The sequence below is a fragment of the Xiphophorus couchianus genome, chromosome 22 (assembly GCF_001444195.1).
Source record: "Xiphophorus couchianus chromosome 22, X_couchianus-1.0, whole genome shotgun sequence".
NCBI classification, from domain to species: Eukaryota; Metazoa; Chordata; class Actinopteri; order Cyprinodontiformes; family Poeciliidae; genus Xiphophorus; species Xiphophorus couchianus.
The window spans coordinates 6,961,994-6,978,236 of NC_040249.1; the positions used below are offsets into that span (position 1 = coordinate 6,961,994).

At 42.6% G+C, this 16,243-nt stretch overlaps 1 protein-coding gene across 1 annotated transcript; it reads left to right on the forward strand.

Moving 5' to 3' along the window:
* Positions 1–4,205: 4,205 nt before the first annotated feature.
* ndnfl (neuron-derived neurotrophic factor, like) lies at positions 4,206–16,133 on the forward strand. The gene is made up of 4 exons (XM_028007755.1): positions 4,206–4,521; positions 6,953–7,209; positions 10,784–10,908; positions 13,982–16,133. The coding sequence occupies exons 2-4, from the start codon at positions 7,040–7,042 to the stop codon at positions 15,430–15,432; spliced, it is 1,746 nt and encodes a 581-aa protein (XP_027863556.1). The 5' UTR covers positions 4,206–4,521; positions 6,953–7,039; the 3' UTR covers positions 15,433–16,133.
* Positions 16,134–16,243: the final 110 nt, after the last annotated feature.

Genomic DNA, 16,243 nt, shown 5'->3' on the forward strand with positions numbered 1-16,243 from the left:
CCAAGTTTGGTGAGTTTTTGAATATGATAAAGCCCCCAAAAAGGCTCCTCTTTGGGGGGGCAGAATAATAATAATAATAATTAAAGCTGCAAGCAGCCTCGGGCGGCCCTCGCAGCAAGCGCCGCTCCGGCCTATTGGCCACCGCGGGGGTTCCGGCCACCGCAGAAGCTCTCGCGCGTTTTCCAGAGCCGCAGCCCGCTCCCCACCGCAGAAGCTCTGCCGTAGTTTCCAGCACCGCCGCCCGCTAGCCGCCGCAGAAGCTGTCGCGCATTTTCCACTCCCGTCCACCGGGCGACACGCGTGAATGCGTTCCGCGGCGCTCCCCGACGACTGTCGAAAAATCTGGTGCAGATTGGTCGATGCGTCGAGGAGACACGGCCGATGTATTAACTTAGGGGGCGCAGTAGAGCCAAATTACATTTCAAACTCGTTGGGCTCTTTAGAGGTGAACAAAGGTCATACATATCCAGTTTGGCGCCAATCGGATGATCTATGCCTGAATAAGAGCCAAACGTATGCATATGGCGAGGGACTGATATTCGCCATTTGGCCACGCCCACCCGGTTCAGTCAGAAGCGAGCCTTGACAGAGCTCATCATCCGAATCATCTTGATTAGGTCAAGAGAGCCATAAACAGAGCTTTCCAAGGAAAAAAAAGGCACTTCCTGTTCTGAGGGAGCGGGGCTTAGATGACATCATAATATGATGACGTACGATCGTCCGGCATCCCACCAGGAACACTCATGCCAAATTAGGTGCAGCTCGGTCAAAATATGTGGAATGTAGAGGCAAACGTATACGAACGGCGTTGCCGCCATTGAAAACTTTTGGCACTTTAAAGCAAGCGAGACCAACTTCCTATCTGTCATCCAACACAGAATCACCTTGATTAGGTCAAAAGAGCCATAAACAGAGCTATCCAAGGAAAAAAACGGCACTTCCTGTTCCGAGGGGGCGGGGCTTAGATGACGTCATAATATGATGACGTAGGTCCGACGAGCATCCCACCAGATTCACTCAGGCAAAGTTTGGTGCAGAAGCTATCGACCGTTCACAGTAAAATACGAGACTTCCTGTTGTCAGGGGGCGTGGCCTAAGTGATGTCATCTTTTGACCATTGGATATTATTGCACACCCCATGATTATCCACGGCTGAAAGTTTGGTGTCTCTGTGATTTTTTGTGTTAGAATTACAAATTATTTAATTTTTTCCTGTTCAATTCAACATTGAACTGTCATTCCGTAGGGCAATGCTGCCCTCTGGTGTCGAATTACTGAAATTACTGAAATGGTTTCATTATTTCAGTAATTCGACACCAGAGGGCAGCATTGCCCTACACATGACAAAATAATCCCCTTTGTAATTGACTGTGTAACATATTACACAGTCAATCACAGGGGATCTTTGAGCCTTGCTAACCCCCCTTCAACATGCTCCAAAACTCACCAATTTGATAACTTTAAATCAAACATGCCTTATGATCAGACTGACCAAGTTTGAAGTCGATCAATCGAAATCCCTAGGAGGAGTTTGATCAAATACGAAGGCTGTAAACGTCAAAATCGAGGTCAAATGAACTTCAATCTAAAATGGCCGACTTCCTGTTGGGTTTAGAGCATGGCTCTAAGAGACTTTTTTGTACGTCCTGACAAGATACACATGTGTACCAAGTTCGTAATTCTAAGTTAAAGCATGGCTTGGGGCTGATTTTTTAAAATATTCTATGGGGCAATGTAGAGAAATTAGGCCACGCCCTCGAAGGTTCGCTGTGGATTCCTGTTTGAGGATGGATAAGGATCCATCCTAGTGAGTTTGGAGCAGCTCAGCCCGAAACTGTGGAATTCAGAGCCAAACGAAATTCGACGGCGTTCGCAACGCCGCCACGCCCACCTGCTTCATCGCAGCCGGTCAGGGCTTGAATCCACAACACACCAACATGTTTTCTGTCTCTGGACACAGTTTCATGTTGATTAGGTCAAAGGGCTAAGATAGCGACCGTTCACAGTAAAACATGACACTTCCTGTTCTCAGGGGGCGTGGCCTAAGTGATGTCATCATTTCACCACAGGGTATTTTAGGACACCCAATGACGATCAATCACTGAAAGTTTGGTGCCTCTATGTGTTTTTGTATAGGAAATATAAGAGTTTCGTGTTTCATGGCGAGTAGGTGAACTTTGACCCCTGATTACCCCCCTTCAGCAAGCTCATACAGTCACCAATTTGATAACTTTAAATCAGACATGCCTTATGATCAGACTGACCAAGTTTGAAGCCGATCAATCGAAATCCCTAGGAGGAGTTCGATCAAATGCAAAGGCTGTAAACGTCAAAATCGAGGTCCAAAATGGACCTTCAATACAAAATGGCCGACTTCCTGTTGGGTTCCGACCATGGCTCTAATAGACTTTTTTGTACATCCTGACAAGATACACATATGTACCAAGTTTCATAATTCTAGGATAAAGCATGGCCTGGGGCTGTTCATTTAAAATACTCTAGGGGTCGATATAGAGAAATTAGGCCACGCCCACCAAATTTTGTTATGAATTCCTGTCGGTGGGTGGATAAGGATCCATCCTAGTGAGTTTGGAGCAGCTGGGCCCGAAATTGTGGAATTCAGAGCCAAACGAAATTCGACGGCGTTCGCAACGCTGCCACGCCCACCTGCTTTATCGCAGCCGGTCGGGGCTTCAATCCACAACACACCAACATGTCTTCTGTCTCTGGACACAGTTTCATGTTGATTAGGTCAAAGGGCTAAGATAGCGACCGTTCACAGTAAAACATGACACTTCCTGTTCTCAGGGGGCGTGGCCTAAGTGATGTCATCATTTCACCACAGGGTATTTTAGGACACCCGATGACCATCAATCACTGAAAGTTTGGTCCCCCTATGTGTTTTTGTATAGGAAATATAAGAGTTTCGTTTTTCATGGCGAGTAGGTGAACTTTGACCCCTGCTAACCCCCCTTCAACATGCTCCAAAACTCACCAATTTGATAACTTTAAATCAGACATGCCTTATGATCAGACTGACCAAGTTTGAAGCCGATCAATCAAAATCCCTAGGAGGAGTTCGATCAAATGCGAAGGCTGTAAACGTCAAAATCGAGGTAAAAAATGGACGTTCAATACAAAATGGCCGACTTCCTGTGATAGTTGGCTTATAACATTAAATGTAAGTTCTGAGTCTTTTGGTGAGCTCTACAAGTGTACCAAATTTCATGTCTCTACGATGAAGTACGTTCATACCATTGTGTCAACAGAAAATTGCTAGTTGCCGGCGTTGAGCAATTTTCTTTGCGATTTTTGCGACAACCTTAAAATTCAAAATTTTGAATTTTTCTAGTCGCGACCGCCAAGTTTGGTGAGTTTTTGAATATGATAAAGCCCCCAAAAAGGCGCCTCTTTGGGGGGGCAGAATAATAATAATAATAATAAACAACACAGATACAATAGGCCTTCGCAGCGCTTTGCTGCTCGGGCCTAATTACTTGAATACATTTAAACCGTCAGGGTTTTCAATAAATTGATGAATACATTTTAGGTTGAACAGGATGAGTTAAACATATCCTTAAGATCTCCATATACATACATATTTGTACCACTTATTGTTATTTTTTATTATTTTACCATTGAACTCAAGTACTGACTGCATGGTGAAGAAGCTGACCAGGTAACTGCCCTCTCTAAATAGCCCTTAGGTTTCAGTCTGGGCTGTTTCTTGTTTATTTTTTTATTGTATTTTATTTTTCTCTCTGTCTCTCTTCAGCCGTGTTATTTCCACACACCTGTCGCCTATTCGGTTCAACGAGAATCTATCACAACATGCTCACCGGTCAACCATCAGCGGCGGGCCATTGAATGACCGCTTAACGTTCACATCAGCTGTCTCTTCCTTAATGCCTCTCCTGATAATATTTCCTCTCCTCTCCAAAGCCCCCGCCCTCCCGCCCCCCCATAACCCTCACAGCCGCCACAAACTCATCCCTGTTGCACGTTTTCAGAGCCACATAAACGCACACACGGTCGCACATGGAGCCCCATTTGAATTGCAAGTGAGCCGCCGTGCTCGCAAACAGGGAGGAGGTGGGGAACAAGTGGGAAAACAACAGGAGGGGAGGGAGGAGGACGGAGGCCTTGCCGACCGGGTGACATTCACACGGCGTTTAGCGGGACGAGCCTCCGTGTGTGTGTGAAGGAGAGAAAGAGTGAGGAGGGAGAGAGGAGGATGCGTGGGACAGCCCTGAAGGCACACCTGGGCTGTCCCACGAAAAGAGCTGGGAAGAGACACCTTCTGAACTACAGGACCGGGGGGGGGGGCCTCATGGGAGAAGGAGTCAGTGGAACTCCCCTGACAACAACCTGCTTGTTGCTCCTCCTCTCCTCGCAACCAGCTCTCATCCCCACCCTTCTCCACCTCTTCTTCCTCCTCCTCCTCCATCCTCTCTCTGTCTCTCATTTGATCCCATCCCTCATTCCCTGCACCACAGAGGGAGAGCGGGAGCTGAGAGAAAGGTAAGGGGGATGCATGCATGTACATTGTCCTTGCAGAATGTGTGTGTTTAAATGCCTCGGCTTCTCAGATTTCCACCGGGCAAGTTGTTCAGGAACTCCTCCAGCCATTTGTTGTTGCGTTGGAGAAGGGGGTTGGGGGGTGGGTGTCTGTGATTTTTTTATGATGCTGAAAAGCACTAAAACGTTACACACAGTACTTTAACTATCTGCCAAGATTCTGTTCATCCGGATCTATTCAGAGTGTGGAGACGTTTAGGGGTTGCTTTAGTCTGTCTTTCTGCAGATATCATCAAGAAACAGTGTCTACGGTGAGCAAAAAGTTTTGGAAAAGTAACAGGGAGGATAAGATGTGCAAGTATATATATGCAACCAAAAAAAAAAGTGTGGACAATAAGAAACAGGATTCATTTATTCAGACATGCTTGCAGCGAGGTGGAAAATTAGCCGTGAAATCCAATCAAGCTCCACGGTCATTGCTCGTTTCCTAGCCATCATCTCGTCAACCCCCACAATGAATCAAAGACCAGCTCTTTTTGCCCGTTGTAGTTTTGTTGAGGTGGTGTGTGTGCGTGTGCGGGGGCGTGTATGTGTGTGTGTAGAGGGGACAACGGATACTGAAGGGACCACCCCATGCCATTTAATCTGTCCCTGCTCACAGATAACAGAAGGCAGATGGTCCCGCTGGAGTCCAGGAAGACAGAAGATCACTAATACATAGTGCAGACAGATAAACCTTTTCCTTCTGAAACTGAGCCTGCATCAACTTCCAAATAAACAAAAAGAGAGAAAAAGCCACTGGCTCTCGGGGTTTGGGGGTTAAACAGAGCAATGTGAGAGTTAATTAAAACCCAAACAGTATCCAGAATTAAAGCAGTCATTTGAGAGTCTGGGATAAACATAATGGAGAGAGGGGAACTGAAAAAAAAAAAAGCTGAGCTGTGAGTGAACAGGACCATCAAAGCACCATCAGGAGCGCCTGTGTTTAAAGTGGAGTGTGTATTTATTTATAGAGGGCGGTAGTTAAGTTCACTAAGCTCCTTCTCTTAAAGCAAAAAGACCCAGACTTTTTTTTTTCTCCCCCACAGCCTTATGAAAATTCAGCTGGCTATAATTTGCAGAGAAGCCGTATGCATATTTTATCAGCGGGCGCGTTTTGAAGAAACGGGCCTCGGCAGCGCCTTCTCTGCATCTTCATCTTTATCAAGATTGAATGAGGGGGAGTGTGTGTGTGAGAGAGAAAGAGGGGTGGGGAGTGAGGTTGTGAAGCCGTCTGGTGATGTGTGGCGCTCTGGACATTTGGCACGGGGGCTAAAGAAGAAGAAGACACCAGTGGCCTTCATATGTCTGCTACACTGGCTGGCTATTAGGACTCTATGATTCTCAGTGTCACTTTCTTCCACTGTGACCATCTCAGTCTTTCTTCCCCTGTAATTACATCCAACATCCTCTACTTGTTCTCCATTTCCACAATCCCTCCCGCCCTCTGCTTCCCCGTCCTTTCAATCTGTTTTTTCCCCCCCTCTGCATCTCTCTCCGTTAAAGCTTTATGGGTCGTTCACTGCCTTCTTCTCTGTGAAATAATGAGCGAGGCGCTTCTGAGCGACTTTGTAGCCGAGCGACTGTTTTGTGAGTTTGAATGTCGTAGCGTCCCGGGGCCCAGGAGCCTCTGATGTGCCGTCTGTAGCTGCCTTCGTGATTCCACAGCGATTGTCTTCTGATCTATGTGTGTGTGTAGGTGTGTGTGTGTGTGTGTGGGGGTGTGTGTGTGTGTGTGTGACATAATACACCTTGTTAGGTGAAGTCAAGGATGGTGTTTTTGTGAAAACTGCGTGACTTTGAACAAATGTGCTTTTCCAGAGGAAAAAAGAAACACACAGAGGACTGCAATTACATACTGTCACTGAACCACACATCCACATGTCAGTATAGATTTAAAAAAAAAGAAGAAAGCTGAACGCTAATAGAATGTTGGTAAAGCAAAGAAAACACAGTAAAAGTCATTAAAGCACCCCCTGGTGGTGTTAGCTTATCCCTCGCAATGCCTCTAATGAAAGATGTTTTGAGAATAAACCTGATTTAAATCCACCAACTAAAAATAGAAATAGAGCTATAAAGGCATCAACTTCTGAGCTGTATTAGCTACCCACTTCACACTTTGAAAAGTGGTGCGATGATCTTTTTTTTTTTTTTACACTGAGTGTCAAGCTGTGCTACACACAAATCCCAGAGTAATAAAGCAGAGCAATTCTGATCCTCAACATGAATAATTCTGTGTGAACAGGATGGGATGTTTCTTCATATCAGCAAAGCAGTGCAGCTCTTTTAGGGTCTACGGCTGAAGTTTAAATAAGTGCATTGCTGTGTGTGTGTGTGTGTGTGTTGGTGATGGGCTCTGATTGATGCTCCTGACCTTTCCGTTGCACATTTTCAGAGCCTGGGAGATCCAGCCGCGGTGCAGGCAGCGAGAAAATAAAGAAGGGTCAAAAGAGGAGAAGGAGAAGGAGAAGCAGAATCAGCGATGGCGTTATCCTGGTGTCCTTTTGCAACTTTGATGCTGGTTTGGGGATCTTTGACGCCCCAGGTTCACTCGGCGCTGGCACCGGAGAACGAGGTGCCACTTCGTCCAACCACATGGTTACCAGAGGGGAAGATCACGACAGTAACTCTTCTGAAAGGACGAACTCGAAGGTAACACAATTGACAAAGAAAAAGGAATCCGGACTTGATTTAAACCAGTCGATAAATATTTGTTCATCGTTTAAAACTAAGAGGGGGTTTTGGTTTGGCCATATAAAACACTGGCAATATGACATATTGCTCAAAGAACTTTTACCAAAGTGGCCATTTAGTGTCAAACAATGTTCACAGCAACACCAAAGATGATACAAAAGTTTAAAAAAAAATAAATTATTGAAGCAGCAGCTTTTAGGAGTTTTATCTGCTACTCAAGAAAAATATAAAGATGCTGCAAGTTCTCATGTCCTGCCACTTCTTGACCATTTCTTTACGTTCAGGATTTTAATGAAACTATTTGAAAGGAATGCACCTTTTCAGTTATTGTTGGACCAATGACAGCCTGTTGCAAAATTGATACAATTCACTACACTCTTGGCAGCCTTGTAGCAGACTGAGAAGTTGCATCTAGGGATAATCATGGAAATCACAATTATTCAAACCGCTATCATTGAGTTTGGAAAAACAACATCCAATGAGAACAGCAAATTACAGGGGAAAAAAAATTCTCTGGTGCCTTCCTGTTGAGTCTTTCTTTAAAATAACTTGCAACATACTTAAATGTAGACTGCAGCTGGGCGTGCCGTGGTGGCGTAGGGGATAGCGCGACCCACGTTTGGAGGCCTTGAGTCCTCGATGCGGCCGTCGCAGGTTCGATTCCAGGACATTTGCCTCCCTCTCCTTCCCCCTTTCCTGTCAGCCTACTTTCATATAAGGGACACCAGAGCCCACAAAAAGACCCCCTGAAGGGGAGAAAAAAAATATATATAGACTGCAGCTTTAACTTTTAACACACAATGACAAACTCATAGTCAAAAAACCTTGAGTCAAATATCAAAACAAAATGAAATAACAAATTAACTAACAACTAGTAAAGAAAAATAAGAAAGTTAATAATTGCTCTGCCAGAAACTATTCAACACAAGGAGGCACCAAATCCTGCACATACAAAAAATGCAATAAAAAACTCATTCTGGATTGTTAAATGAGAAGTAAAAAGGTGCTTATGTGCCCCCCTTCTAATGCAGCCCTGAGAAACTGCCTGTAACAAACAGAAAGTGAGATCTCGTTGTCGGGTTATTTTAAGTTTTGTCTGGTAAAAGTTGAAAAGTTTTGTGTGCTAATTTGAGAGCTTGTTTACTCTTTGCAGTTGCAATCAAACCAAAATTGCTGCTTAAGAACAAAGTTTAAAAGAGCAAAAATCCAAACTTGTACACATAAATAAATCTGGCCAAAAATAACTAGAAGCCTGAAACTTATTTAGGAAATATATGATAATAATGATAAGTCAACAGGGCAGGTCAATGACCTCTACTTTGAAAACCAAAATATATGAAACAAGGCAGAACGCAAACATTACATAAACTCCAAATCCATTATAGCAGAAGAACATGTAAACTCCCTAAATATCAAACAATGACATATAGATTCAACGTGATATCACTAAATTTGCCCCATAACATCACAAACCTCTTTCGACATGCAGTGTGTGTTCACAGCAGTGTCTTCTGACTGGACATTTCATTGTCAGAAGTGAAAGTGGCAAAGGATGATAAACATGTGGTGTTCCTTCACGAGGCAGCAGATAAACACAACTATTGGATAAATAAAACATTTCAAGATCTCTCCAGTTTTTTTCCACCATGAAAATTGTTCAACAAAATGGAAGTCAGGAATCTCTCGGGGCTGGAAATAAGCTACGTAGCAGTCGAGTCGGTCTTTAAAATAAAATCAACAACTGCCTGGTTTTGTTTTCAGTTTAGAGCACTGGGACGCTCTCACAGGAAGCTTCTCATTTACATAAAGTCACTCACTGTTTTACACAAATTATGAGAGAGGAACATAACACTCTGCCTCTAGAGATGCAATACCACACTGCCAGAATGGATTGTGCAGCTTTCTCTATAAAAATAGAATTATAGTAATGAAAAGAAAGGCTCTTGTAAAGCCTTATTTATTTGAAACACGGCAGATCAATAAAAGCCAGAAAACTGTGTTTGTCAGAGTAGAAGTACCCTTTGAATATAACAAGTTTTAAGCAGACATACTTTTCATTAAGAGCACATTTCTGTATTAATTTTTTTCTTTTTGTTTGTCAGATCTAATAAAATGTCTTAACTGTAGGTAGAAAATCATCATAATTAAGAGTAATATAGCCATGAAAACATCAGTCTGTGTGTAATTAAACCTATATAGAGTGTTTTACTTATCAAATTGAATTTCTAAATCAAATTAACTTAATTTGCCTGACTGCAACTGTTAAATAGTCCGGCCTGCTGTTGATCACTGCATTTGCTAATGAAGCCTACCAGATTATATAATGTAGGAAAAAAGTTTGGGTCTTTGAATTTGTTTTGCTAGAACATCATCCTCAGGCTCCAAAATATTTCATTTGTAGTACAAAAAAATTAAGCAAATGCACAGCCAAGCTGGAGCCCTCTGTTTTTTCTTTTCTTTTGTTTCGTTTTGGTTTTTTTTACTTTTTACTTGATGTGTGTATTTTTTGGTAATTCAAATCTAACGTGGATAAAATTTTTCTATGTTGTCAAGTTGAATAATGTAATCCCTGTTCAGCCATTTACCTGATACAATTTTCATGCTTAACGCTTTTGAAGGGGAAGCACTTCTTATTCCTCAACAACAAAACTAGCTTAAAGAGATCTCTTCTCGCTTCCTCACTCTTAGATATGTCTTTCGTTGTTGTTTTATTAAAGAAAAGGGCTCACAAATTCTGTCCTTCCTTCAGTCACACGTTGACAACCATCCGTCTTTGTGGAAGAGAAAACAGCTCGCAGCTCGTTTGGCCCGAACGTCTCATCACAGAGCTCCCGCTTTGCTTTCTGAAAGGCGGGAGCTGAAAATTACGTCTCCCCGTGTGCTGCAGTCTGTCCACCGGTGCAGTCATGCTGAACCGCATGGCAAATATTGGGAGAGAAACACTGATTGAAGAAATTAATCACTGTTAAACAAGTGATTAACAGTGGACAATGCCCTTGAAAATGACATTGTCGCACATCTGTTTGCAAATAGCCGGCATCTGGCCGAGATCATAAATGATTGTGTTTCTGCTTAAAGATAACAAATATTTATTAGGACTCACCGACGCAGTTATGAATTCTCATTAAGTAAAACTAACTGTACATAAATTAGAATAAAGCATTGCTTTGTTTTAAAGTGGCATCAACATACACAGCATTCTGGTTGATTGTGAATTTAATTACTTGCTACTGATATTAATGGCTACATCTGATTCTCAGTCTAGACCTCCTGCAAAATAATGACTAATTTGGATGTAGGAAACAATGTAAGTAGAAAATCAAATCAAGCTTTGGTCAATAAATTTAGAAGAAACCAGCCTAACGTCTCTAAAACCTACATCCACCAAAATGAAAGAACTCTATTGCACACAAAAGTCACTGGGTAATATCTCACCTCTGCAGCTGAATTGAAATAAGATGTTATCTCTTTTGACGTGTCCCATGAAGAATGAACCCAAGTCCTGTGGCTATCTCTTCCTGCCTGTTCACAGGCTATATTTCACGCTGAAGAAGAAGACCTCTGCGATGTCGGTGACTGTGAGTCCCTGCAGCCTCCCCATTGAATGGAGCCTGGCCGCTCGCACTCTGAAGGACAAACCGCTCAAAAACCTGCAATGTGAGTGAACAAACTGCACTTTCCTAAATCCTGAAGTTCATCACCAAATCTTACTAAGCTGAGACAATCAATTAGATATTATCGTGATCCTCTCTGGGTTATTTGGGGGCGTGGCTAATCTTAGCTTCGGTTGTGATTGTAAAAGAGAGGTGACTTTGGGAAGGAGAATTCATAAGCAGCATTACTGTATGGATTATGAAGATGAATTTTACAGACATTGTTTTAAGGGGGTAATGGACATTGTGTAAAATCAGCTTTTCTGATCACCTTCCCCCCACTCAGGTCTACACCAATCTACTCCTCAGCCCATCACTGAGGAGTAGATTGGTTGTAAATGCCATCATGAGAAGCCTGTAGAGATGACGTGCTGAAGGTGGACTGTCAGAAAGAGTAAGAGCTTCTTAAAGAGACAAAGGCCCAATGTCAAGGCGTCAAATTCAAATTTCTTTTAATTTATGTTTGATATACGTATACAGCATTTTTGTCACAACTGACGGTAACGTAGTTACTTGATTACTCTATAAAAAGAAAGTATGACCCTGGAACATACATAATGCCACCCATTTCACATCTGCTTTAGTTTACTGCTACATATCACAACCACTTTATGTGGCAGGCAAGTTATTTCTGTGTGTTTTAAAAAGTGATTGTCTTAAAAAAAGAATCTTAGGCTCTTGTCAGTAAATTTTACCCAAGTGTTCAAGTTGACAACAGGAGTAAAGATAAACATATATTAAAGTGCTATGTATTCTTTCAAAGTCAGAAAGGGCCATTGATTGCGATACCATATCTGTTGTATATTTTTGACTCCGAGTTCTTATTTTTGAGGCATCATAAAACATACACTGAAAACAGCTACACTCTGTTTAATTTAAATACTTCTAGAGCAAGGACATACTACTGGGCTCTCCAACCCAGCAAGATTCTGTAAACAAATGTGTTGATTAAACTCGCAACATAATTGCACATTGGATTCGATCTGCAATCAAGGAATTCAAAACAAACCAAGAATAAATCATCCTTTGGTACTGAACAGGCACCAATGAACACTGAACATCCTTTTGGTTGGACACAAAAAACATGTTTGTTTTTGTTTTGTGCAAGTGTGTCTGGTAACCTGCAAAGGTTACCTGAGCCAGCTTTCCCACATACAAAGATTACATTATGAAGTTCTAAAATGACACATAAATCATTCAGACTCTGAGCTTGTGGGTCTCCATCGCCAGCCGTGAATTATTCACTTTGATTCTGTAACATTTGGTCTCAACTGAGGAGGGATTTTTCAGCTCCAGGAGACATAAACTGAGAAAACAACTGGTGTTGTTTTGCTTTTGTGTGTGTGTGTGTGTGTGTGTGCGTTCGTCCATTGCATCTTTCAGATGAGGAGCTTGCATAGTTCACAACAAAAACAATTTTGTCTGAATGAAAGGCAGTAATCTTTGAAGTGGCATTCGACATTTTATGCGGCTGTTCATTAATTAAATGCAGAGGAGTTTTCTACATCTAGGTTATGAGTTGTGTGCAATTTGAAGAGGGTTTGGCCCTTTGGTTTCATAACATAAGTAGGTATTATATGGATATGTGCAGAGTTTGATTGTTTGATTGAATTCAGCTATTGTATTTCCTTTACCCACCTTTGGATACAAGCACAACAAACATAACAGATAAATGGATTTTTATAAAAGGCAATTCAGCAACAACAGAAAATAAGAAAATTGATGTCATGATAAACAAGCTGCTGCAGCCTATAATAATCTAGATAGACAGACAGACAGATAGATATTTCAAACTCAGTGTCCAGCTAAAATTATTATTTTTAGGGTAGAGATTTCAGGTTACAATCATCTATAAAACATAATTTTGCCAAAATCTTTAGACTGGAGAGAAACAGTCAAAATTTTCACACAATAGGATGCTAATACACATGCTAGCTAAAGAAAGAGAAATCATCGACCAGGGTTGCTTTGCACACAATTTATTAGGAATATGTCAGATTTACTCCTGTAGGCAATTGCTAACGCTAATGCAACAAGTCATTTTGTCGATAAAAATATGAGTATCATCAGCTAAATGCAAATTCTTATGACAAAACACTTGCTGCTTAAGTGAAAAGAATAAGAATGTATTTGTACTCAACCCGCCTCACTTCATTAATCACTACAAGCAGCCAAGGGGATCATGGTTACACTGGACAAGCAGCCTGATATCTACAGCTGAGGTGGAAGAATCAAAAGATTCTCACTACTAAATATGGATAACAACACTGATCTGTGTGCTTTGCTTGTGCAGTGACAGGAAACTTACTTAGAATTAATGGGAACAAGATAAAGCTAAAGAGGCCAAAGCTGGAAAAAACACTGTAAAATCTTTACAGTGACTTGGCTAGAGAGTTGACTTTTGGCGAGACAACAACCTAAAACACACACCCGGAGCTACAATGGAACAACTTCAATGATAGTTTAATCATGTGTTGGAACGTCCCAGTCAATTCCAATCTGTGGCAACACTTGATAATTGATGTGCAAAAAGATATTTTGCATAGAAGAATTGGCAAAAATGTCAGACCCTTGAAGAGCAAACCTAGTAGAGAAACAAACTTTTGTTTACATTACCTTCATAAAAAATGATTAAACCCACATTTTCCTTGCTTTCTGCTTCACAATTGTGCTCTACCTTGTTACGACCTATCCCATAAAATCCTAATAAGACACAGATGTGGTTGTAATATAACAAAATATGAATATATTTAAAGAGTACAGTATACATACTTTTACAAACCACTGTAGGCAGTGCTGGGTTGTATTTTTAAGATTTATGGAGGTAAAGTTGCAAAAAGTATTTGTTGAAAATCCAAAGGCTCTTTAATATTTTCAGAAATTGTCAGGGATGGGTAGCGCAAGTTCAGCTCAATGTAATTTCCTTTCCTTGAAGATCTCACCAGTCTTAATTATTTAGTGTTGATGCGCATAGTTAAGTAAGTTAAAGCGATGATTTGGTTCAAAACAAGCAAATCTGTTTTCGAGATGAGTTTGACTTCAATGTAGAATTAAATACTCATGTTCTTTCCTTCCAGGGAGCACCAAGAAAAGCACGCCTGAGGTGTGGTGGCGAGGCCCTGGCACAGAAGAGAAAATCCACAGCTTCACCGGTGATACAGTGGACACCTACAACAGCCCTTCACATCTCAGCGCTTCTGTCTACGTCGTGAGGCTGCGTTCAAAACAGCAAAGCACCAGAGCTACAGTTTTCCTCCAAGAAGGCCAAGGGCCTTCAGGAATATTCCCTCGACTACCAGCTGACCCACGAGTTCACACGTTAGGAGTTGGTATGACCAGTGTCACCCTCAGCTGGCAGCCCAGTTCCTCCATAACAAGCCTCCCAAAGGCGAAAAACGATTACGATTATTGCTTGCTTGTTAACTCTCTGCAAAACTACCCCAGCCTCTGTGCTGCTCAAAAGAGGGAGAGAGGGGAGAAAGATCAGAGTCAAGGCAAGAAGGAGAAAAAGAGACAAGCAACACCATGGCCAATCTTAAAAGAGTGGTGGTGGGAGCAGTGGGAGAGTTATCCCGAGTCCCAGAGTCTGCCGTCTTCACTTGCAGATGATTTTGATAATCTTCAGTGCGTGTGTCAGGGGACGGAGAACGTTTGCACGGTCTCTGAGCTCCTGCCTGACACCTCATATTACTTTGACGTTTTTGTGTTAGATAAGGTGAATGGGACCAGCGCAGCGTACAAGGGGGCTTCTGCGCGGACGCATGAGGAAGCCCGAGCTGCAGTCGTGCCTCTGAGAGAAGGAGAGCTAAGGTGGGTAACCTTTCAGGACGGAGGCTCAGACTCGCAGCAGTACTTCAGTTTCCGTCCTCGGGGATGGCAGCAGAGTGGCCTCCTCACCTTGCAGAGCTGTGGTGGGGGTGAAAAGATGAAGGTAACTGTCTCCAGTAAGGGACAGGTTTTGACCACTCAGGGTGTGGAAACAGAGTTAATCCACATTTGGCTACAAGGAAGCCCTTCCTATCTTATCCACTTGCAACAAGAAGGAACTGCAACTAGGAGAGTAACTTCTGTTAAAGACGCAGAGCGACTAGCAGCTCTGAAAGCTTCGGTCAAAATGCAAGTTTCATCCGCCTACCATCGCAGAGGGGTCCCATCTCTACCGTCCACCTTGCAGATAAAATCTTTCAACCGGCTGCGAGGTTGCAACAGCGTCACCCTGGCCTGGATGGGAACAGAGGAAAGAAGTCTGTACTGTGTATACCACAGAAAGCTCAGTGGCTTTGATGCAGAAACTGGGGGAGCATCAGCTCTGACCGCACCCTGTCTGGGCCCAGAGTCTCGCTCTGACACCGAAAGGGTTCTCTGCAAGTATTTCCAAGAGCTGAATCCTCGACGGGCCGTCACTACAGCTGTGATTGGGGGCCTGGAGCCAGGAGTGGCCTATGTGTTTGATGTGTATCTAATGAGACGCTGGGGGATCCCCATCAAGTATGCCAGCAAGATGGTGAAGACCAGAAAGGAATGCTGAGCTGCTGCCCCCTAGAGGAGGCTCACAAGTTGTCCCGGTTTACGGGAAAGTGCATCAGCCCCGGACATGCTGTAAAGAGACCAAGAGCTCAAGCCATTTGATTGTTGCCAGGAGGCATTTTGCAACAAAACAAAAAAAAAAAAAAGAGGAAATGTTCTCTTGAAGAAAAAAGTGGTCACATACAAACTCCACTTTAGCAATGCAAGTGGATGGCAAGAATTAGGGAAGGATGCACACACCAGCAAAAGTTCATAACATTTATAAAACAACTTTTGTGCTCTTGTCATTTTGTTCCTCGTTGCAGATCATCACAATGACATGCCAGTCATCCAAATGCTTCTTCTTTTTTTTTTTTTGCCTGTGCCCAGGTACAATGGATGGGCAAGGTTTGAGATGACAGAAAGTCATTATAAAAACAACAAAGGAGACTGAGCCAAAGATGCAACAGAAGCAGATGGGGCAATAATGAGAGAAGATCTGAGACGTAGGGATTCGCAGCATGCATCTGCAGAGCTGCATTTTGTACAAACTAATAAACACAGGTGGAAACGATCTGAAGATGCTAAATTCAAAGTCTGTGTTTGTCTTTGTGTTCTGCTTTCGCATGAAGCAGTGTGAAATTTCTAGTGGCTTGCCTCATTGTCTTTGATGTATTCTTGTGCTGCTTCAAAGTCATCAATAAATACTAAGGTATCTGTGTATTCCTGGGTGATGGATTATATTGTATAAAACCTAAAATATGAAATCTTCCATCAAACGGCCCAAGTAAGCTTTAAACTTTTAGCTTGTCTGTTCTGGCCCTGAGAAATTT